At 45.3% G+C, this 22,532-nt stretch overlaps 1 protein-coding gene across 1 annotated transcript in view; it reads left to right on the forward strand.

Annotated features, from left to right (window-relative positions):
* The window catches only part of LRGUK (leucine rich repeats and guanylate kinase domain containing), an 83,080-nt gene extending 65,459 nt beyond the window's left edge, over nucleotides 1-17,621 (forward strand). The window contains exons 17-19 of the mRNA XM_074984191.1: nucleotides 8,173-8,304; nucleotides 14,455-14,627; nucleotides 15,747-17,621. Coding sequence (XP_074840292.1) covers nucleotides 8,173-8,304; nucleotides 14,455-14,627; nucleotides 15,747-15,898 — 457 coding nt within the window. The 3' untranslated portion in view covers nucleotides 15,899-17,621. The remainder of the gene's footprint in view (nucleotides 1-8,172; nucleotides 8,305-14,454; nucleotides 14,628-15,746) is intronic.
* The last annotated feature ends 4,911 nt before the right edge of the window (nucleotides 17,622-22,532 follow it).

The following is a 22,532-nucleotide window of genomic DNA, read 5'->3' on the forward strand; positions in this document are numbered from 1 at the left end:
CAGACACACTTTCATTAAACAGTGCAAGATACACAGAGCCAACAACTAGTTGCAGACCCTGTATATGCAGCACGGACCCCCAGCTGCAGCAGCAGCAGCCAGAAGCCCTGGGCTAAGGGCTGCTGCCCACGGTGACCACAGAGCCCCGCAAGGGCTGGAGAGAGAGTATCTCTCAACCCCCCAGCTGATGGCCGCCATGGAGGACCCCGCTATTTCGATGTTGCGGGACGCGGATCGTCTACACGTCCCTACTTCGATGTTGAATGTCGAAGTAGGGCGCTATTCCCATCCCCTCATGGGGTTAGCGACTTCGACGTCTCGCCGCCTAACGTCGATTTCAACTTCGAAATAGCGCCCGACGCGTGTAGACGTGACGGGCGCTATTTCGAAGTTAGTGCCGCTACTTCGAAGTAGCGTGCACGTGTAGACGCAGCTCAACATAGGAAGTCTGCATCTCATCATAGATCTCCGTCAACTCCTCCTCAATACCAGAGTGCACAGCTTCCACCTGGGGGAACACCGCAAGTTTCCCAATCAGAGGCTGGATCAAAAGATTTTGAGCCTCACCTCGAAGCTTCAAAAGGGCAACCATATGAATACAGCCAGGATCCCGAGGAACTGGAGGAGAGATACCACAGTGATGCCTCCTCATCCTCTCCAGATGAAGCGGTGGTTCCTGGGGACATTTCCCCCCCCAGATGACCTAAAACAATTCCAGGAGCTGTTCAAAAGGGTAGCTCAATCTCAGGACATTCAGGTGGCGGAAGTTCAGGAAAAAGCTTCTTAAAAACCTCAGGCCCCCGTCCTCTTCTAAAATAGCTATACCATTGGACGATGCAATTATGGAGGCAGCCACTAACATATGGCAAACTCCAGCCTCCGCTCCTCCTACCAACAAAAGGGCAGACAAAAAGTACTTCGTCCCTGCTAAAGGTATGGAATTCTTGTTTAGTCATCCACAGCCAAATTCGCTAGTGGTCGAATCCTCTCAACATAGATCCAAAATGTCCCAGTATAAATCTGGGGGACTGGACAAGGATGTAAAGAAACTGGATCTCCTCGGTAGAAGGGCCTACTCATCATCTACCCTGTTGCTTCGCATGGCTAACTATGCTGCCCATTTGTCGAACCACAATTTTGACAACTACTCCAAACTTACCGCTCTCATGGACTTCCTCCCGGAGGATATGAAGCCGATCCTTAAGGCAATTGTACAGGAAGGTTACGCGGCTTCTTGAGCAGGCGTCCAGATTGCATTAGATGTAGCGGACACAGTGGCTCGTGCCGTAGCCACTGCGGTTGTAATGCGCAGGGAGTCATGGCTCCACACCTCCGGCATTCCCAAGGAACTACAAGTAAAAATAGCAGACCTTCCCTTTGACAAAATGAAATTATTTGCTGAATCAACCGACTCAGTCTTACACTCTAGTAAAGACTTCAGAGCGACACTTCGGACTTTGGGGATATACACCCCACCATACAGAAGGAAAAAGTTTTATCCTCAACAATGCCGTTATGGTTACCAGCCGCAACGTACCCTCTTTCAACGGGGCTATGATCAGGGACGTCATCAACAGCCATATTACAAAGCCCCTAGACGTCGACCTCAACAAGGCAACGCCTCCTCAGGGCAAAATATAAGACAGCAGGTTTGACGGGTATGTCGAGGGTCGCGAAACCAAGACTGTATTTCAGTGCCAATCTCAGTACATGTTCCATCACTGACTCAAGCCATTCTACCCACAATGGAAAAGCATCACTTCGGACAAGTGGGTATTGGAGATTGTGAACACGGGATACACGATCCCCGTCCAATCATTACCTCCACCAAATCCTCCCACCGTGAAGGAGTTTTGCCTTCTCCCTCCTACATGTTTCCCAGGCCTGGCTGGGCTCTTGGCATCTAGACGGAACACCTGCTTTCGTGTAGGCAAGCCGCCGGAGCTGTGTTGTTTTGATTAGGTGTTTTTGAGAGTCCATGTTCAAGGACTGGGAGGATTGATGTGGCTTTTTTAGAGATAGAAGTGCTGAGCCAGTTATTGTAGCTAATTGCAGCTGACTGCTTTTCTCATAATAATGTGCTCTCACTTGGTTATAAAAGCTGTGAGAATAATAAACTCAGGGCCTTCAGACTATAGAACTGTTGGCCCCCTGCTGTCTATGTTCGTCTTTGTCTTTCATCCCTCGCGGTATCGCACCTCTGGGACCTGTCACTAAAAAGAAATACAACACCACCGCACCCCTTCTCAGAGACCCTTCTCACCTACCGGAACTAAGGCGGGAAGTGGACCACCTCCTATTCATAGGGGCGGTGGAGAGAGTACCGGAGCAATTTCAAGGCAAAGGTTTCTACTCCAGGTACTTCCTGACAGAGAAGAAGACAGGAGGGTGGAGACCCATTTTGGATTTACAGGCACTCAACCAATATCTGCGCAAACAGTGCTTCAAGATGACTACGATGGCTTCAATAATCACGGCACTAGACGACGGAGATTGGTTTGCAGCCCTCGACTTACAGGATGCGGATTTTCATATCGCAATTCATCCAGCGCACAGGCGCTTCCTCTGGTTTATTGTCGGCACAGATCATTTTCAGTACAGAGTCCTTCCATTTGGCCTCTCTTCAGCGCCCAGAGTCTTCACCAAGACCCTAGCGGTCGTGTCAGCATACCTGCACAGACAGCGCGTTTTCATCTTCCCGTACCTGGACGATTGCCTACTAAAGGGAGCTTCCCAGGCAGAGGTATTACGGATGATACACATTACCACAAACACATTTACCTCACTGGGCCTTATCATCAACTTCTCAAAGTCAAAGACCGACCCCATGCAAAATATAGAATTTATAGGGGCTCGGATAGATTCTGTCATGTCAAGGGTATATTTGCCCGATGCCCGTTTTCGCGCCATCGAGTCTCTAGTACAACTAATAACATACAGCCCCACTGTCTCAGTCCTAACGTGCTTACAACTACTGGGGCATGTGGCGACCACCACGTTTGTGGTACAAAACGCCAGGCTGCACATGCGAGGATTGCAGCATTGGTTGGCAACCGTATACAAACCATCAATCCATACCGTTCACAAGATGGTGTCACTCACAACGGAGGCACGAAGGTCACTAACATGGTGGGCAGACCCCAAGAATCTACTAACAGGGGTGCCCTTCTGCCAACTACAAATTACTGTTTTCATTACAACAGATGCCTCGCATACGGGATGGGGGCCACACATGGACAACAAAACCACTCAAGGTTTATGGTCCCCCACAGAGAAGACACTGCATATAAACATATTAGAACTCAGAGCAGTGTTCAATGCATGCAGGCATTTTCGGAATTATCTGCGCGGAAAAATAGTCGGCACAAATACCGACAACACCACCACCATGTTTTATATAAACCGACGGGGGGGCCAGGTCTTGTACACTCTGTGCGGAGGCGGTCCGACTGTGGAACTGGTGCATTGCCAACAATATAACCATAAAAGCTTCATACTTACCAGGTGTCCACAACGTAAAGGCAGACCAACTCAGCAGACACTTTGCGCCCACACACGAGTGGCAGATCCGTTCAGACCTGCTTCACCAAGTGTTCCGCAGATGGGGTTTTCCCCAAATTGACTTGTTCGCCACTCACGACAACAAGAAATGTCCCCGATACTGCTCCAGAGCGGGCATGGGACAGGGGTCTTTGGGGGACGCCTTCATGATCCCATGGAAGGGCCCTCTACTTTATGCGTTCCCTCCCACAACACTCATATACAAGGTCTTGGAGAAAGCCAAAAGGGAGAGAGCACGCATGATACTCATAGTCCCGACCTGGGATCGGCAACAGTGGTTCCCATTGCTTCTACGCATGGCACAGTATCGGCCATTTCCCTTACCAACAGTGCTGGACATTCTCACACAGGCTCGGGGGTCAATACTGCACCCGCACCTGCAAAGACTCCGGCTACAAGCATGGTTAATCCATGGCTTGGCGCCCTAGAGACTACATGCTCAGAGGGAGTGCAGCAAGTCCTGGAATGTAGTCGGAGGACTTCCACCAGAAAGACTTATCAACACAAATGGTCACGTTTTTCTGATTGGTGCTCTTCCAAGCAACTGACACCTCGGGATGCCACTATACCTATGATTCTGGACTACCTGCTACAACTCAAACAAAAGGGACTCTCTCTATCCTCTATAAAGGTTCATCTGGCGGCTATATCAGCTTTTCGACATGAAGAGGATGGATCAACCATATTTGCCCATCCTGTTGTCTCATGCTTCCTAAAGGGGTTGGTAAATCTGTACCCCCCTCGGAAACCAATACTGCCGTCATGGAGTTTAGACTTAGTTCTACACACGCTCTCGAGACCACCCTTTGAACCATTGGCTACGGTCCCCCTTCGACTACTTACCATTAAAACAACCTTCCTCCTGGCAATCATGTCAGCTCACAGAGTGAGCGAGCTCGCAGCCATAATGTCCACACCACCCTGCACGATATTCTCAAAGGAGGCGGTGGTCTTACGTTTGCACCCAGCCTTCGTTCCAAAGGTCTCTTCAGATTTTCATATCAACGAACCAGTAGTATTGCCCTCGTTCTGTCCTAAGCCTCACAACTCGAGCAAAGAGGCACGGTTGCACTTACTGGATGTAAGAAGGGCGCTGGCCTTCTACATCGATAGAACTAAACTTTTCCGGAAAATGGACAGACTCCTGGCGTCCATTGCATCCAGGTCAAAAGGGGAAGCACTATCTTCGTAGAGGATTTCAAATCACATCATGTCATGCATAAGACTGTGTTACGAGCTTCGCAAGACTCCTCTGCCAGTTCCGCCCAGGGCCTAGTCCACTAGGGCGATGGTGGCGTCGACGGCCTTCTTCAAGGGAATCGCACTGAGAGACATCTGCAGAGCGGCGACGTGGTCTTCCTATGACACCTTCGCCAAGCACTACGCCATGCACAGGATGCTTGATGAGGATACACGCGTGTCGACAGCAGTCCTTTCAAGGGCAAGCTGCGCATAAATTGGGTACCCACCTCCTTTTTCGGGGGTGGGGGGGTTACTGCTGGGTAGTCACCTACGGTGGAGCACCCACGGGGACCACTCGAAGAAGAAAGAGAAGTTACTCACCTGTGTAGTAACGATAGTTCTTCGAGATGTGTCCCCGTGGGTGCTCCACTACCCACCCGTTCCTCCCCACTTCGGAGCTCTGTTTGTGTTTTTCAGAGACGTCCGGAGCGGTTGATCAGGAATTGGCGGGGACCGGATTGCGCACGTAACCGTAAGCGCGTGAAGAGCCGACGTGCATCGGCGCATGCGCGACCCGACGGAGACTGCTGAAGAATTTCCAAGCTGCGCCGCTGGGGCAAGCCTGACACCTACGGTGGAGCACCCATGGGGACACATCTCAAAGAACCATCGTTACTACACAGGTGAGTAACTTCTCTTTTCTGAGATGAAGTCTTACTGAAATCAGGCCTTTAGCTATTGAACAACTTCCCCCAAATATTTCCTCCAGGCCAGGGTATTAGCATGTACACATATGAGTAAAGTAGAGAACTGCAAAGTATAATTGACAATCTTGGCTCCACCCTAATTCCAAGAATTCACATATTTTACAGTCTGCACTGCTGCCTTCCTGGGTAGGTGTTTAGTGATAAGGAAGTATGTTCCATGCATTTTAACATAACACGCCAGAGACGCACTCTCTTCTACATGGATTGCAGATTGTCAAGGCATGAGTATTGCATGCAGGTATGATTGAGAGAGAGAGATTTCCTGTCTGATCAGGATACAGGTTCAGCATAATGTTGCTTTGCCTTATTATTTTGTGTCCCTTTTTGGGGCAGAAAGAAAGAGGCTGCAACTGTGGCCCCAGGTACATGGATGTCCTCTTCAGCGCATCCTAGTGGATGAGGTAATTTCTTTTATTGGAGAGAAAGAGGTGCTTTCAAGCTGTTCAGCAAGACACACACTTTAAAGCTTACAGAGTCCTTCTTCAGGTCTGGGAAATGCACTCTAATGAACTGAAATCTACTCAGAAGCTCAGTGTGAGCTTGAAAGCTTGTCTCTCTCTCCCCAGCAGAAGTTGAGCAAATAAAAGATATTACCTCACCCACCTCATCTCTCTAATATCCTGGCACCAACCTGGCTACATCAACACTGCAGATCTTCAGAGTGTGCAATTTAATTTACCTGATGGGTTTTTCTTTCTTATTCAACCCCCGAGGCAGCCTAGAGAAACAGAAATTTTAAACTCCTTGAATATGAATGTTTCTAATTAAACTGATGACTAAACCTGAATGACCATCACAAACTCAATTGGCAGTGTGAAAAATAAGGAATTAGGAGGGGAGGGTGAAATCCCTGTGAAGCCTTTTAAAACACATTTCTTTCAATTGTCTGGCTGGTTGATATAAGTATATCTATCAGTAGAGATTTAGCCTTTGAAAATGGGTCACTGATTCTGAATCACAGCCTTCACTTCAGGGAGCAAAGTCCCTTTTCCTATGGCAGGTTAGTCCGTAGACTGTGACCTTCCATCTGAAGTGGTGCATGATGTATCCTGTGCTCAGATTTCTCTCTTAGCTCTCCTAACCTCTTCTGTCAAGCTGCATGTTGCAGCATAGCATATTGAGTGGAGATGTTTGTTAGAAAATGTGTGTATGGGAAGGGAGTTGTTTTTTGTTTCTTTTAAATTCCATGACTGGTTTAGAAGACTTTTCAGGATCATGAGTAGATCTGCAGGCTGGCAGTGGATTATAGATCTTTTTCACTCTATGTAACTGGCCCAGGTCAACAATGATGAAAAGACATGACCTGCTGGCAAATGTTTGGTAGTTTGTATTGGAAATTTGTCATGTCACTTTAAGGGAAATTTATTTGTATGTTGGATTTATAGGATAAAACTGAGAAAGGGTAAACGAAAGACCAATAGCAGAGAAGTCCGGTTTCCCGTGAGATGTGTTGAGCTATAGAATTCCCCAAGGAAAGTGGTGACAGCTCTGTCACTGAGACATTTCAAAACTAAACTAATAGGTAGTGGGTTTAAAACAAATAGAAGGAGATATTTCTTCAAGCAACATACAATCAACTTGTGGAACTTCTTGCCAGAGGATTTTGTGAAGGAGTATCCAATCTAGATTTTTCTCCACTGCAACTTGAGACTATTACTTAATGTTTTGTCATCTGCTGCCAATGAGAATAGCCTGGATCCTCTTTGGAACGCCCCCCCTTCAGGAAATTGAAGACTGCTATCAAATTTCCACCCTTATTCTTTTCTTCTGAAGACTACATAAAACCAGTTTCCTCAGCCTCTGCTCATAAGCCATGTGCCTCGGGCCCAGTAATAATTTTTCTTGTCCTCCTCTGGACTTTCTCCAATTTGTCCTCATCCCTGCTGTAGTGAGGGGCCCACAATTGGATGCAGTACTCCAGATGTAACCTCACCCATGCTGAAAAGAAGGGAGTAATCTCTTACTTTGGTCTGCTGGCAGTACTCTTACTAATGCACCCCAATATGCCATTTGTTTTCTTGGCAAGAGGGATGCACTCTTGACTCATCTCCAGCTTCTCATCAACTGTAATCCCCAGGTCCTTTTCTGCACAGCTGCTGCCTAGATAGTCAGTCCCCAGCATGTAGTAGTGCATGGGATTCTTCTGTCCTGAGTGTAGGATTCTGCACTTGTCCTTGTTAAACCTCATCAGATTTCTTTTGGCCCAATCCTCCAATTTGTCTAGATCACTCTGGACCCTTTCCCTACCTTTAACATATCTATCTCTCCCCCTAGCTTAGTGTCATCCATGAACTTGCTACGGGTGCAAACCAACCCATCATCCATATCATTAATGAAGATGTTGAACAAAACCAGCCTCAGGATCAATCCCTTGGTTACTCTTCCTGGCATCAGCTTCCATATAGCTATCAAGCCGCTCATTGAGCCTGAATATCTAGCCAGCTTTCTATCCATTTTATAGTCTACTCATCCAGGCCTTACCTCTTTAACTTGCCAGCAAGAATACTCGAATACTATGAAAAGCTTTGCGAAAGTCGAGGTATGTCACATGCATCACTTTCCCAATATCCATTGCCAGCTCTGATGAAGGACAATAAGCAAGTGCATTGAAAGCAGTGAATGTATGCACCACACGCTTAACTTTCTTTTTATGTTGTTTCAGGGGACTCACAAGTACTCCAGCAGTGAGCAGCCCACACCAATTACTGGAGCCAAAATCATATACCTCTGTACTCCCTGCTGGAAGTAATGTCACTCAAGATCGGAGTCTGCCCCCTGCTAGCCCAGACAGCAGGTGAGTTCAGCAGTTGGATGAGCAGATTATGCACTGGCCGTGTAAACCAGGTGTAGTGAATTCAATCCTGGTTGCAGCCTCAAATGTATTTCATGATAACAACATTCAATACATAGGGTCAGGTTAGGTAAACATCTGTCAGGAATGATGTAGATGATGCTAGCTCTTGCTGTAAGGGCTGGAGACTGGACTCTTGTGGTCCCTTCCAATTCTATGATTCTATTCTGTTGCTACAGAAAAGGATGCAAAGGCTGTAGTCCATAACACCTGAAACCATTTTCTCAGCTCATGCAGTTGTCTCCTCTGTTACATCAACAGCCTTATTAAACACATGTTGCTACAATTTAAGACAGGAGCTGGGGATGATATTGCTTAAGTGCTGTAACTCCTGTGGATGACTGAGCTGCAGATTTCATGAGCTTTGTTTTTGAAGTGGCATGTTGGAGAAGGGAACAAAGAGATTGGTAGCAGAGGTGGGAGAAGAAAGGAGGGAGCTGAGACTCCAAGTAAAGAGACAAAACTAGAGTAAGCAGTATTGAAGTCATAAAGTATCCAAGAAAATACTGTGTTTTTTCTGTCCTCTATGTAAGGAGATACCGGTGGTGACTGTCAGATACCATTTGTCAAGGGGTTGGGTAACTGGTGATGATATCCGTGTCTACTCAAATTCTGATCTTATGCTTTGTTTCAGCATCAACATTCTCTCTATTCAAATCTTCCACCCTGTTGTTCCAATTTCTCCTCTCCCACTGTTCTCCTCAAATAGTGTTATAACCCATTCTTATTCTTGCATCCCCTCAGTCAAAGACTGCAAACAGTTTGAGGACAGGGGGCAGCTTGATTCTTGAGCACTGCTCCTGCTGCTGGCTGGGAGACCTCAAAGTGATCCTTTGCTTCTCTGAGGGAGAGGCAATAAGCCTTTGTCCTCTGCTCTGAGTCGGAGACAGAGATAGGGAGACAGAGCTAGGGAAGGCTAGTCTTCCTTTTTAAGGAGGGGAAACCGAGGCATGGCGTAATGAATTAATTTGCCTGAGTTTGTCTGGTGAGTCTGTGATAAAGCTGGGATTAGAAGTTATTGGCTCCTGACTACCAATCTCAGTCTCATTCCTAACATACCATGATGCTTTTCCAGGGGTATTTGAAATATGTCCTTTTTCCCTGCATGACAGTGTTAATTAGTTCTTGAAAACTTGTGTACGCAGACAGTGACTTGACCTGATCTTGAGAGATGAGAAGCATCCACAATCCCCTTTAAAGGGTATGAAATGATTCACTATATCCCTTTAGGATTCAGAGTTCTTGCTTTTTGGTAGGTAAACTTGCGGATGAAATATATCACGTTGTTGTGTTTAACTCTGAAAGATGATGTACATTTTCACTATATGCTGTGCAGCCGGCCACTGTAATTACACAAGCTAATTAACATGCTGTAAAAAATGTTGAAATGGTAAATCTCTGTGGATTAGGTTATACTGGGTACTTGTACCATACTGGAGTCTTCTGAAGGGTACAGGTCAGTGCATGAGAAAAACAAAGTTCATAACAAGTTGCCAAGGGATTATGCATCATCTCTCCACACCAGTAAAGAGGCAAGACTTATAACCCAAGTGAGTGTGAAGCTGTGAAGAGTTGCAAAAATGTTAAAGCCCTTCACATATGGGAATAAATGTGTCTTTCCACTCTAGCATAGTTTGGTATTTTGACTTTAGCAGTGTTTTCACTTCATGCTCTTAATAACACAGTGGGAAAACAACTGTGAGGAGAGAGAAAGCACACTGCTAATCTGATTCATTTTCTGTGCATGCATCAGGCCTATAGCAAAATACATAGTCATGTTGTCAAACCTCTTTGCGAAGAAAAGTAATGAAGGCTTGGGTGAGGCTGTGTGTCACCCTGATGGTGATGCTCTTCTATAGACTTCTCCATAGTGCTTTTCTCAAGTGATGGGTGTTGGGTTTTTTTTCGTTTGCATATTGAGGTGAATTAATATTCTTTTATTTTCAATTTCATGCTTCCAACATTTGGAATGGAAGAACCAGTAAAATGAAAAATCGTATGGGGTAAGAGCATGGCACAAGTGTAAATTACTGGCCTGTGGGCATAGTGAACAAAGCACTCCCATTTCACCTCGGGATCAGGGCCAGCTAATGAGCCGGAGAGTTCAACGGACAATGTCCCAAATCATATGCGTAATTCATTGCATTCATCAGTTACTGCCCTAGTCTGAGCTGTTATGGATGCCACATTGACTCTTAGCCCTAAAAAGGGGCAGCCTGCAGGCCACTGACATGCCATATGGCGATGCTCGCTATTGTAGCTGGTCTGAGAATAGAAGAGAGGAATTCCAGGGTTCTGTACCCAGGGCCAGCTCAAACCATGTGTCTGTTGGGTGGCTGCATTCTTTCAGCACACCGATGGCCACATTTTCCTTCTGTGATCTCCTTTCTGCCTTGCGAGGTGAACTTCAAGGCCCAATCCTCCATGGTCCCACAGGAGAAAGCCCCGTAATACACACTTTCTAGGACTTCTGAGCTGTGTCTACACGTGCATGCTACTTCGAAGTAGCGGCACTAACTTCGAAATAGCGCCCGTCGCGGCTACACGCGTCGTGTGCTATTTCGAAGTTAACGTCGAAGTAGGGACCATGTAGACGATCCGCGTCCCGCAACGTCGAAATTGCCGGGTCCTCCATGGCGGCCATCAACTGGGGGGTTGAGAGATGCTTTCTCTCCAGCCCCTGCGGGGCTCTATGGTCACCGTGGGCAGCAGCCCTTAGCCCAGGGCTTCTGGCTGCTGCTGCGGCAGCTGGGGATCCATGCTGCAGGCACAGGGTCTGCAACCAGTTGTCGGCTCTGTGTATCTTGTGTTGTTTAGTGCAACTGTGTCTGGGAGGGGCCCTTTAAGGGAGCGGCTTGCTGTTGAGTCCGCCCTGTGACCCTGTCTGCAGCTGTGCCTGGCACCCTTATTTCGATGTGTGCTACTTTGGCGTGTAGACGTACCCTTGCAGCGCCTATTTCGATGTGGTGCCACGCAACGTCGAAGTTGAACATCGACGTTGCCAGCCCTGTAGGACGTGTAGACGTTATTCATCGAAATAGCCTATTTCGATGTTGGCTTCACGTGCAGACGTAGCCCTGATGTCCTGCCCGTTACTCATCACCTCTCATAAATGTGTGATACAGGTGTCTGAGGCTCCACTTCGCATAGGGACCTGCAACAATAGTGGTTGTGACCGATCCCTTAGCCGGTGCAGACATGGAGCCAGATGCTCAGCTGGTGTAGATCATTGCAGCTCTGTTGACTTGAATGGTGATATGCTGATTTGCACCAGATTGAGTTACACCCAGAATGTAAATTAATTAAGGAAAGTCCCATCACCACCATGCAACATGCAATGGAAAATTATGGGATTATGTATGTTACGTTTGCAGTGCAGTGCAGATATATGCAGTACAGTAAGTATAAATATGAGACTGCATTACAGTCGACTGCTTTAGTCCTCGATTTATTTCATCTTCTATTTATATTGTCATATATAGGTGATATGCACTCTGATTGCATTATTCCACTTTATTGTTTTGTTTCATCATACTCAGGTTCTGTTCTTTTCATTTTAACAGGGTCGTAGGGTGGGGGTCTTGGTGTAAGGAAAAGAGGAGAAAAGTAACTCTGAAGAGAAGCCTGGCCATCCCTATCTAGCTACAGGAGCTAACTTTTTTTCCATTGCCCCTATAGTGAGGCATTAAAAATATACTAGATGATCAGAACTGATTTACAGGGTGCTTGGCTGGAGGTCGTGCCAAGGGGAGGTATTTTAAAGTCTCCAATGGCAGGTAGGTGCCCAGTTCCCACTGAAAGTCAGTGAGTTGACAAACACTCCGGTCGTGTGATGTCAGGGGCCATATAACTTCTGTTTGCCCCATCCAATTCACTGGACTTTGTTTCTCATGCTGAGGAGTTCTGTGGTATGTTCTTATTTGTTTTGTTACACTGATCCTAGAGGCTCCAAGCAGGGATCAGGCCCCTTTGGGCACAGTCTGTATTCAGTAAAGCCTCTAATGCAGATTTCTTACAGCTCACCAGCTCAATAAAACACACAGAGTGAGGGATGTGGTAACAGTAAGACATCAAGCATTTTTCTTGTCATTACTTACAAACTTTGTGTCACACATACCACATTATAATCTGTGGCTACTCAGGGAAACAGTGTAGGACAAATCAGAATTGCCTAGTGCTCTGGATTGTATCACGTGCATTCCCACATAGTGTATGGAGATGGACGTGGGGTTGCAATCCAACCTGAAAGAGATTTATTTTTCATTTCTGTTAGCAGCGAAGAGATGTAAGGCTGTGTTGCAGAACAAAAAGACAGACAACCCTTTAGAAGCTGGTATTTGCATTAACACCAGAGTGTCCTGCATTGGCACTAATGTTTATTCTTAGCCTGGATTTACAACTCCCAGTAATTGCTTTGCCATAGTGTATTTAAGTCTGATGTGTTTTATGGGGAGCTAAAATGAGATCCGTGTTCGGGATAAGCACACTGCTTAAGGAAGGCAGTACTTGGTGTTGAGCACCCTGGGTCACATTGACTTCCCTGACATGCGAGTGTTCAGGACTTCCAAAGATCAAAGCCTCCTCAGATTGAAGTCAATGTCAGAATCCCCATTTCTCTCCAGGGGGAAGGATCAGGCCATCATTGATGATCATTTCTTGGGTTTTCTTCCAGGCTTTACACCACAATTTTATCTCATTCTTTTGATTCTTTCTCCCTCATATTTTGGATTTCCGTATTTTTGTATATCAAAGGCTCTGCCAGTTCATAACATTGTCTGTTACCAAATCTATTCTCCCTCTGCCTACACAGACATTCTAATCACAATGTCATCATACGCCACATCAGAATTACTGGCCTGATTTATGCACTAGAGTGGTCTCTTCTGGCTCTAGAATCTCTGCATCAATGTTTTCTTTCACGCAATAGGTCAGAACGGCTGTTGTGTAGATGGCTTCATAAAATGTCTACTACAGTGTCTGCTATAGTCTCTTAAAAGCTTCTGTGTGATTTCTTGTGTGAAATAGGTATTTATTGGTATGAAACATCTTTGGAGTAAATGTGTATCAAGGCCTTTTTCCTTAAATTGTTTAAACAAATTCAGAGTATGTTATTGATGTTCAGTTCACACCCTTGGAGACTGAACTCTTTGTCGTCCTAGAACAAGTTACAACTGGGCACTCTCATAGGCGTGCTTAGCTGCCCATTCAAGCCTTGGCCTCTATGTTGATTTCCAACAGTAGAGCCAAATGTAGAGATGTCTTTGTGCCAGAGACCTGCACATTGAGGAGTGAAGTGAGACCTCAGATTCCATTTGTATAGGCTACCCAACAGCCAGGTTATTTATTAGTACCGTTGCAGAGGGGCTTGCTTTCTCCAACGGAAGGCCTATTGTGCTGGCACTGTACATGTGCATGGTCAGAGAGGGCCCTTTTTCTGGGGAACTTGCACTCTAAATAGATAAGTAACAGAGAAAATGTACCTGAGTTTGTTCATTTCAACGTACAGAAGGGGAATTGAGACAAAAAGCAGCTACGTGGCTGGCCCGAGATCATCTTGGGAGTCTGTGCCAGAGCTAGAAACTGAAACTAGAACTTTGAAATCCCAGTTCAGGGCCTTGACCATAAAACCATCCTTTGATTCTGGCTAGATGTGTCTGTATACAATGTTAAATGTTCCGTATGACCCTCACAGATCCTCTATTAAGTAAAGAGATCTTTAGAATGTTTATAAATTCTTAACTTTATCCCATGATCACTTATTAGGAGACACTATTGATTACGTTGAACACAGAATTAGCAAATGGGAACTCTGAGTTCTAATCTCATCTCTGCAGCTGATTCAGTCTGTACACTGAACCTCTGCTTTTCTTCCCATCTCAAGTGATTAAATAAATTAAAAACCAATGTGTGTGCAGTACTACCTCAAAAGGAGCGTTGTCACATGCGGAGAGAGTGCTGTACAACTGCTAAGTCTGATGATTTATTTCAGGTTCCTGATTCAAAATATTGCTGGTGTCATTGAAGTCATGTTATATAAACTTGCTGTGTGTGAGTTTTATTACCACTGAAAAATAAATCCATTCTCCCTCTCAGCTCCAGAGAATCACGTGCTACAACTGGGTTATCTATAATGTCCTCAGCTGGCGCATTTTCTACAGACAGCTTGTCTGCCCGGAGCCCAGTTCTCAAGACTCAGTTTTCTGAAGAGTCCAATGCAGACCAGGGAGACGTTGGAGGACTCAGCAGTGGAGCAGAAAGTTTGAAAGGTATGAATTGTTTTCCAAAGCAATCTACCTCTTTGCTCAGCTTTTGTAATAAAGGCGCTGTGATTATAGTGTAAGTCAGAGATACTCAGACTGCAGTTCACAAGCCACAGATGGCTTTTTAATATGGTACCTGAAGTTTTTTGCAGGATATAATATTGAAACTCTGTGTGCTTTAATTATTAACTAGTCAGGATGCTCTTGCTATTTTCTTAACCAGATGTAGTTGATATATAATACTTGGTCAGCCATTTTGCTTTGAGAATTTTTATATATTAAATATTTTCCCTTTCACAATGTTTAAATAGGAGCATATAGTACTATAGTAAATGAAACAATGAATTCTCACAACTGCGCCTCTTTTGGCTACCATTGTTGGCTCATTTGGCTCTTGAACCACTGAGGTCTGAGTATCACTGCTGTTGGGGCATCGAGATCACAGTGAAGTTACATTGTCTCAATTTCTTCATTTGTATAATGGTCACTGATTCGTATAACAAGAGGAGTCACTACATGGAAGAAAATAATGACCACGTGCATATCATAGAGTTAATATACTGGATTTCTAATAGTACATGTCTTAAGAACACCAAAATGGTGGCAATTAATTTAGGCCTGTAGTTAACCTTCAACATCTATGAATTAGGATAGTCACTAGAGCTGGTTGAAAATGTCCTCAGCTGTTTTTCTACACAGAATTGAGTTTTCAGCTAAGTAAATTTTGTAGAATATTTCAACATTTTATTGAAAAACAAAATGCAGACATTTTCAGTTCAGAAATTTTGCTGTGGTGTCTCCTAGTAGTTGCAGTTCAGCTGCCTCATGATCCTATCCTACTCTCTGGGTTGAGTTCCCCAGCTAGCCCACATCTCTCCCTTTCCTGTTGGCCCCATGAGACAGTCAAAATAAGAGTTATTGGATATGTACTGAGCCTTTCTCCACTGGGAAAGTACCAGTCGAATCACACCCAGATGTCTCAGCAAATTTTGAAAGAATGTCTGCTGGCTGAGGTGCTTGCGAGGGCACCTAGTACCACAGATGAACCTCAACCACAGGACTGGGTGAGAACAATCTTTATTTCCTTGAAATTGCTTACTAAGGTGTGTTTGTTAATCCTTGTAGATGCTGAACATTCTAGTGACCATCTTGAAAAAAAAACCAGCCAGTCAAAGTCCAGTTCTCCTTGTGTGCCTCAGATAGTAAACCGACCAGGCTCCGACGCCAAACCCGTCCTACCTCCAATCCCATCAGGGCGGATGGTCGACATCAGCTGAGGCATTGTCTTGATCATGCCAGTCTCTGCTGTCTAACTTGAATACTGACTTTGATATAATTTCCCTCCACACACGGAAGTCTATCACAGATATTATGTTTCTGAATCCATCTCTGATTAATTCTAAATCACGCTTCTCTTTTTTTTTTTTAAAAGGTATTATTAATAACTTTATTAAAAAGTCCTTTCTGCTTTTCCCAGAGCTAGAAAAAAAATTCCCAGATGCTCCCCACTTGGAAATGTCACAGAATTTTCCCCAAGATCCAGCTGATCAGATCTTCCAGGGATATTTTTTCTATCTTACTGGCTTAATGAAGTGTGGAAGCTTGGCCTCTGGTGATACTGTTGCTTGTGGGAGAAGGCTGTGAATTAGTTTTTGCTAAGAGGGATTTAATGTGATACTCAGATTTAAGTGAGGCGTGGAAACTATTTATTTCCAAGGCAATTTATAGGCGCTACATCTTTTAGAAATGAGAATTTATTTTTGATACACATATATATTTAAGCAAACAACCCACAAAGGAATCATCAGAAGAAAATCCTTTATTTTATTTTGCTTAAAGTTTTAACTATGTTCTGATTATGCTTGGATCTCTTTTTGCCATATATAATAGAAATAGACTCTCAGTATTAAATAAACCTCATACATTAACCTTTTTCATTATTAATTTATATTACTGTATGTTTACTCTGTTATATTTATTGCTCACCCACCAGTTATGTGCCTGGCGCTTTGCAAGCGTGGGAAGACATGAGCTATGTATGATCTGTTATATCAGAGTGGATTAAACTTCGCCTGTGGAACTAGGCTGAATGTACTCGAATGTAACTGATCAGAATTTGTCCATGACCAGTAAAATCTAAATTAGACAAAAAAGAACAACAAATCACTTTCTGTCTAGACAGCAGATTAAGTGCAACAGATCATTTACTATCTAGGAAGCTTATTACCTAGAGAGCAGCCTAAGTGTCCCCAGACTTCATTTAGCTCTGGACCATCTCTGTTAAAGATGCATGTCTCCTAAAGAACCAGTTTTTACAGCAGGTTTTGCATTAACAGAGGGCCAAAGCTCACTAGATCAGTTATACAAAGATTTCAACCTCAAGGCAAGTTTCCAAAAGTAGTAGCACCCTTACAGATTGAGCCCACCAGGATCTTTCTGCTGCAGCTAGGACCTTAAGGCAATCTGGCTGGGTGTTCATCCTGTCAGTCATTGGCGATCTTACTGCTTTTGGTAGCCATGTGAGTGCCAGCCATCTTGTGGTATTCCTTGGTAAATGTGCAATTGCCAGGGTGTTTGGACACCTAGCGATGCAGACATTTGCCTAAAGCAATTTTTCAAAAGTGCTTACATAGATTAGGCACATAACTTCCGGTTTCCGGAGGAGATAGGTACATAATCTCCTTCGTAACATTTGAAAATCCCATTAGGTGTAGATCTGCATCCAGAGGTGCCTACACCTTTAAAAATCTGGTCCCCGCTGCTGTTCCTGTTCTGCTATTGACTTACATCGTAAGCTGAGGCAAGTCACTTTTAAATATGCCATTTTCACCGGTTTTACGAATGAGAATAATTGTATCACTCTACCGCTCACTATTGCCCTTGGCCTCAATTAATTGAGATGTATAAAATACTTTGAGATTCTTGTACAGTAATCATCATTATTGTTATAATATTATAATTAACAAAAGGGAAAGGTGCCCTAAAACACACAGGGTCCTGTGGCAACTTATAGACTAACAGAAAAGTTTTGAGCATGAGCTTTCGTGAGCACAGACTCACTTCTGATGAACAGCTTGTTTCTGATGAAGTGAGTCTGTGCTCACGAAAGCTCATGCTCAAAACTTTTCTGTTAGTCTGTAAGGTGCCACAGGACCGTTCATTGCTGTTACAAATCCAGACTAACATGGCTACCCCTCCGATACTAAAACACACAGTGTTCTGTAGCATCCTGTTTTCAGTAGCTATATGCATATTCTGGAAACAGAGCCTGTAGGTGCTGAAAGATCTCTCCTCCTCCTTCTCCCATGCTGCATGCCTGTGGATTTTGCCATCTGATTCCCTATGCATAGGCATTCCTGTCCCTATCCCAGTCCACCAAGTCACAATCTTTCACCCCAGTTCAGATTATATTTTAAATTTGTACAAAATATGAGCTGCAGGGATATGGGCTTCTCAGTGGCCACTCCAGTTACTGAGATGGTGCTCTCTGAAAAAGACTTGAGAAAGAGATTGTGTGTGAACCTTTGATGGCGGTACTCTAGAATCCATTGCCAGAGGTTTCTGGGGATGATTGTCTTATTTCTTCCACAACTGTTTAGACACTTTCCTATGCCACACCAGTATTAACCTTGCTGGCATTTTGGCACACAGCATTGCAGTAAAGGTCTGTCCCCAGATGCTTGCATTTGCTCCTCTGCCACCTCTGTTACCCTCAGGATCCTGATATCACTCACACAGGACCCTGTGTTCTCACTGCAAACAGTTCAACTGCAAGCAATAAAAAAAGTAATCCATCCCCCTTTGGTGAAGTTCGGGTCTCACAACCACACTTTCTGTAATGTACTATGGCTGGAAGGAATCACCATGTATTGCAAGCAGCACTGAAAAAGTAGCAAAGGGTTTCCTGTGTTTTCCTCTTCCTTCCCCCCAAGACCTCTTTAGTGTCACCTTTGCAAAAAACAAGCTGTTCGGGGAGCTTTAAACTGGTGCCCGTCCTTACGTAACATCCATGTGGCTGGGGGAAAGGGCCATTTCTCGAGGGCTCAACTGTGCTCCCAATGAATAGCAAACCATCTCTCAGTAGCTAGGGATCAGTGTTCCTTCTAATCTTTTCCACCATTGTGTGGCTTTTTCCATCTGTGTGCAGAATAAATTTTTATGTGCAACAAAGCACGTACAAATCCACATGCACAAAAACTCTAGCTGTGGGTGCTTGGCTAATCAGCTGGACAGCTGACGTGGCTGCATAAGCGCCCCGTTTATAAGAACTCTGCTGGGGATTGGGAGCACATTGTGGCTTGTAAGTTTTTTTTTAATCAACTTTGCACCAGAAACAATGTATGCGCTGTCCGTGATTCCTGAGTGCTTTGCATACCTTGCAGTGGAAACCATGTTCTTCGGCAAATCCACCACACCGGAACAGAGACTTTCTCAGCTTTCACAACATTATCAGCCCTTTTGCCCAATGTTGTCTTACTTTTCTTTATTTGTTTGCATAATAAAACAGAATGAGAAAAGGCGGCCCTTCATTCATTCCACACATGGTGGTTGGTGAGGGTGGAGTTTCCAGGGACGACAATGCAACGGCAGGGCTAGTTTGATAAAGAATAACATAGATGAGTGTCACATTACCGACCTTTGCTGAAACCACACACACACAGCACATTCTACCACCATTCTGCATTTGCTTAGCCTACAGTTGAACTGGTCCTTAGTGCTGTCCTGGCTTTGTGACCCATCAGATTGAGCAGTAAACTGGGTTGCGCAGGAGTATGATTGGCATGTCACTATCATCAATGGTCATTTAAGAGTCTGGAAAGAAAGTCCCCGACTGCAGCGTTCTGAACAGATCTGTGTTCCTAAATATGTGTGCAGCAGGCACCTTTCGCAACGACCCCTCACTGAGGTTGGTGAAACAGCCCCTTTGCTCCACCAGCACTTTCAACACCATTGAAAAATAGCCCTCTCCATTTAGGCAGTGCTTCTTTTTTGTAATAAAAAAAAAAAAAAAAGAGGAGCCTGTACAGTACTCAGCCTGGGGCTGCGGAGGTGCCAGTATTCAGTACCAGCAAGTACTGGCATGAAAAAAGGACTGCATTTAGGTATTATTTGGCTAGGTGCCTGGTACTATGATAAGAATATCTGTGCCATTTATTGTGCCCCTCCGCCTGTGGTTAGAGAACCCTAACACTGCAAAATCAATCACTATATTCCACATATTACCCAGCATTACTCCTCTGCTTAGCAGAAGTTGATCAACGGCCTTGCACGCTTAGCTCACAACTGCTGTCATTACCAGCTCCAAATTGATTCCCCACTGCCCAATAATGCTCTGGCATTGCAAGCGCTCTCAGAGCAATCACCATTTGCTTTTCCACTGCCAGAGCAGTTCTCATATTAGTCTTGCTGTGCTGCAGGGCTGCAGAAAATGCTGCATAGCGATCCAGCAATGTGGACAATTGCATTCAAAAGGTCTGCAGTCACTGCGCATCATCCCATAGCTGCATAAGGAGGTGCTCCTGCCAGTCAGTGCTTGTTTCCTAGGACCCGAAATGACGTTCAGCTGCTACACACCTGCAAATTGGTTTGCTCTGTGACTTGCAACAGGGCAGAGTTTGTCACATCACAACGTTCCACAGGGCAGCTCCTGGCTCGGCTGTGGCACTGCTGCAAGGTGTTTGTAATGCTCACCACAAGGGTACAGCTGAGTGGGATCCACACTTACCAAGCTCTGGAGTCCAAGCGGCTAAGGCAGGCTTATGGAAAAGCTTTGCTTTGTTTGCCATTTATAGCACGGAGGTGTGGGAGCACGAGCACCTGGTGGCCGGGCCTCACTCGCAAGGCAGAATGACCATACACTCCATCTTGGAATGCTATCATACAGCGGCGGGAAGGTCTGAAGTCAGGCCAGGAGAAAGAAATCAGAAAGTTGACAAGTAGTTGGAGAGTCCCCAAAGAGAACATCCTGACAAGCAGATAGTAAGCCCCCAAAGAGAACAGCTGGGGCTAGTAGCTGGAAGCCCCCCAAAGAGAACATCTTGGTTGTACAACATCAGAGGGTCCCAGGGGAGGTTCAGAAAAAGACCAAGGACAGAGGAAATCTTGTAACATGTTCTAACAGGCCGGGAGGATAGAAAGCCCAAATTAGGTAACAAACGCTTTAATTGGCCAGGTATCGAACCCCCAAGTAAGAAACAGTATAAAAGGTGATTTAGCAGGAATAAGGGGGTGGGCTCCTGGACACAAGGCGGAGGCTAGCGACTTCCAGTCCAGACAGCAGACCCCGGCCTGATCACCCGGACGTCACCACCATGAAAGGTCCCAACCAAGCCGTATCTCTGACTTGAAGGGCCGCTGTAACGTAGTTATTGGTGAGATGTGGGAGCATTGGATGTTATTGGTAAGTCACATGTAATTATATATAGTTATATATAACCTAGTATTTAGCTTATGCCAAATAAATAACTATCTATCTATCTATCTCTCTCTATATATATAACAAATGTTAAGTAATTGTAGTTATGAATAAATGAATAAATCACTATTGGTAAATACCACTAGCTGGTCTAGCTGGGTCTGTATAGAGAATTATTGGGACTTAGAACAGCCACAGGGCATTGTGGTGTTCACAATCGGAGTGTTATTGTTCCTGGTACTCATAATACTGTGGAAACCTAGGTTTTAAAGTGAATACACTGAATCACATATTGCTGCTACACTATATCAGGCTGCTATAAAGGTGGGGTGGTTGGTCCTGGGCCACCCGACTCCCCCCGCTGTATCACACCCCACGTGCACCCACGGGACCCGGAGTAGGTCGGCACATCGTCAGGAGGGAGGAAGGTGCATCATAGGAAGTTACCGCCATCTTCCCATTACCACCCCAGCAATGGTTTGGTCCCATGAGGCATTGCCAGCCCTACCCAAAATGCCAGTCAGCTACTTGCATGGTGCACTAATTAACCAACATACAGTGCTCTGTGTAGCTCTGTGAGGCCACACTCCACTGACACCCTGAGCGGCCTGTGGACATACACAACTGGCTTGCCTAATTTGCAGTCTTGATGGCACTTATGGAACGTTGCCTTAACTTTCTAGCCTAAACCACTGAGTAGTATCAAGGGAAGCATCACAAGCTGTTTAATTTCCTTTTTAGGAAGCATTCAGCAGTTAAAAGAAAGCCAGTGACAAAGAAGCAATGCCCAAGTCTAGGGCTTCTTGCTTTGTGACCTCACACTTCAGCACTTCACAGATAATTTATGTAGCTTTTCACCCACCTTGTGAGATTAAATGTTAGTCTCTTTGTACAGATGGGTAAAATGAGCACTAACATGATTTGCGTGTCTCACAGGGTGTAGTGGAAGACACTAAAACCCGGCAGTCCAGCTTCCCAGTCCTGTGGTCTAACCACCAGACAGTTCTAACACATGGGGAAAGAGAGAAAACACCTGCATGTAGCATGGTGTAGGCAAAGAGGAGCCTGTCATGAGCACACACAGTGTGGAGGCTCTCAGCCGCCTCAAGATATGCATATTCAATATGCGCATCTCTCGCTTTTACATGGGTGGGGGGGAAGGGAGTACGGGGTGCAGTGAAACCCCACAGTTCCAGCTGCAGGAGCCACGGCCAGGGTCAGGGAGACCTCACAGTCCCACGGCTGGAAGCCAGCTAGGCAGGGCTTGGCCAGCATAGACAGACACAGGGGTCCCTGGCAGTGAGGGGTGTGGGGAGACCTGCAGTTCTGCAGCAGGAGCCTTCCTCCCCTGCCAGCTGTGTGGCTGTCTGACACCTGTGTGGCAGGGAGAAGGCGCTTTAGCCTGGTTCCTGGCTCCCCACTTGTGGGAAACAGGAAGCTGACCAGCCATGAGCTGGTCAGTTTCCTGGGCCCTATAAGCAGTGGGGAGACAAGAA

The sequence above is a fragment of the Carettochelys insculpta genome, chromosome 1 (assembly GCF_033958435.1).
Source record: "Carettochelys insculpta isolate YL-2023 chromosome 1, ASM3395843v1, whole genome shotgun sequence".
Taxonomy (NCBI): Eukaryota; Metazoa; Chordata; order Testudines; family Carettochelyidae; genus Carettochelys; species Carettochelys insculpta.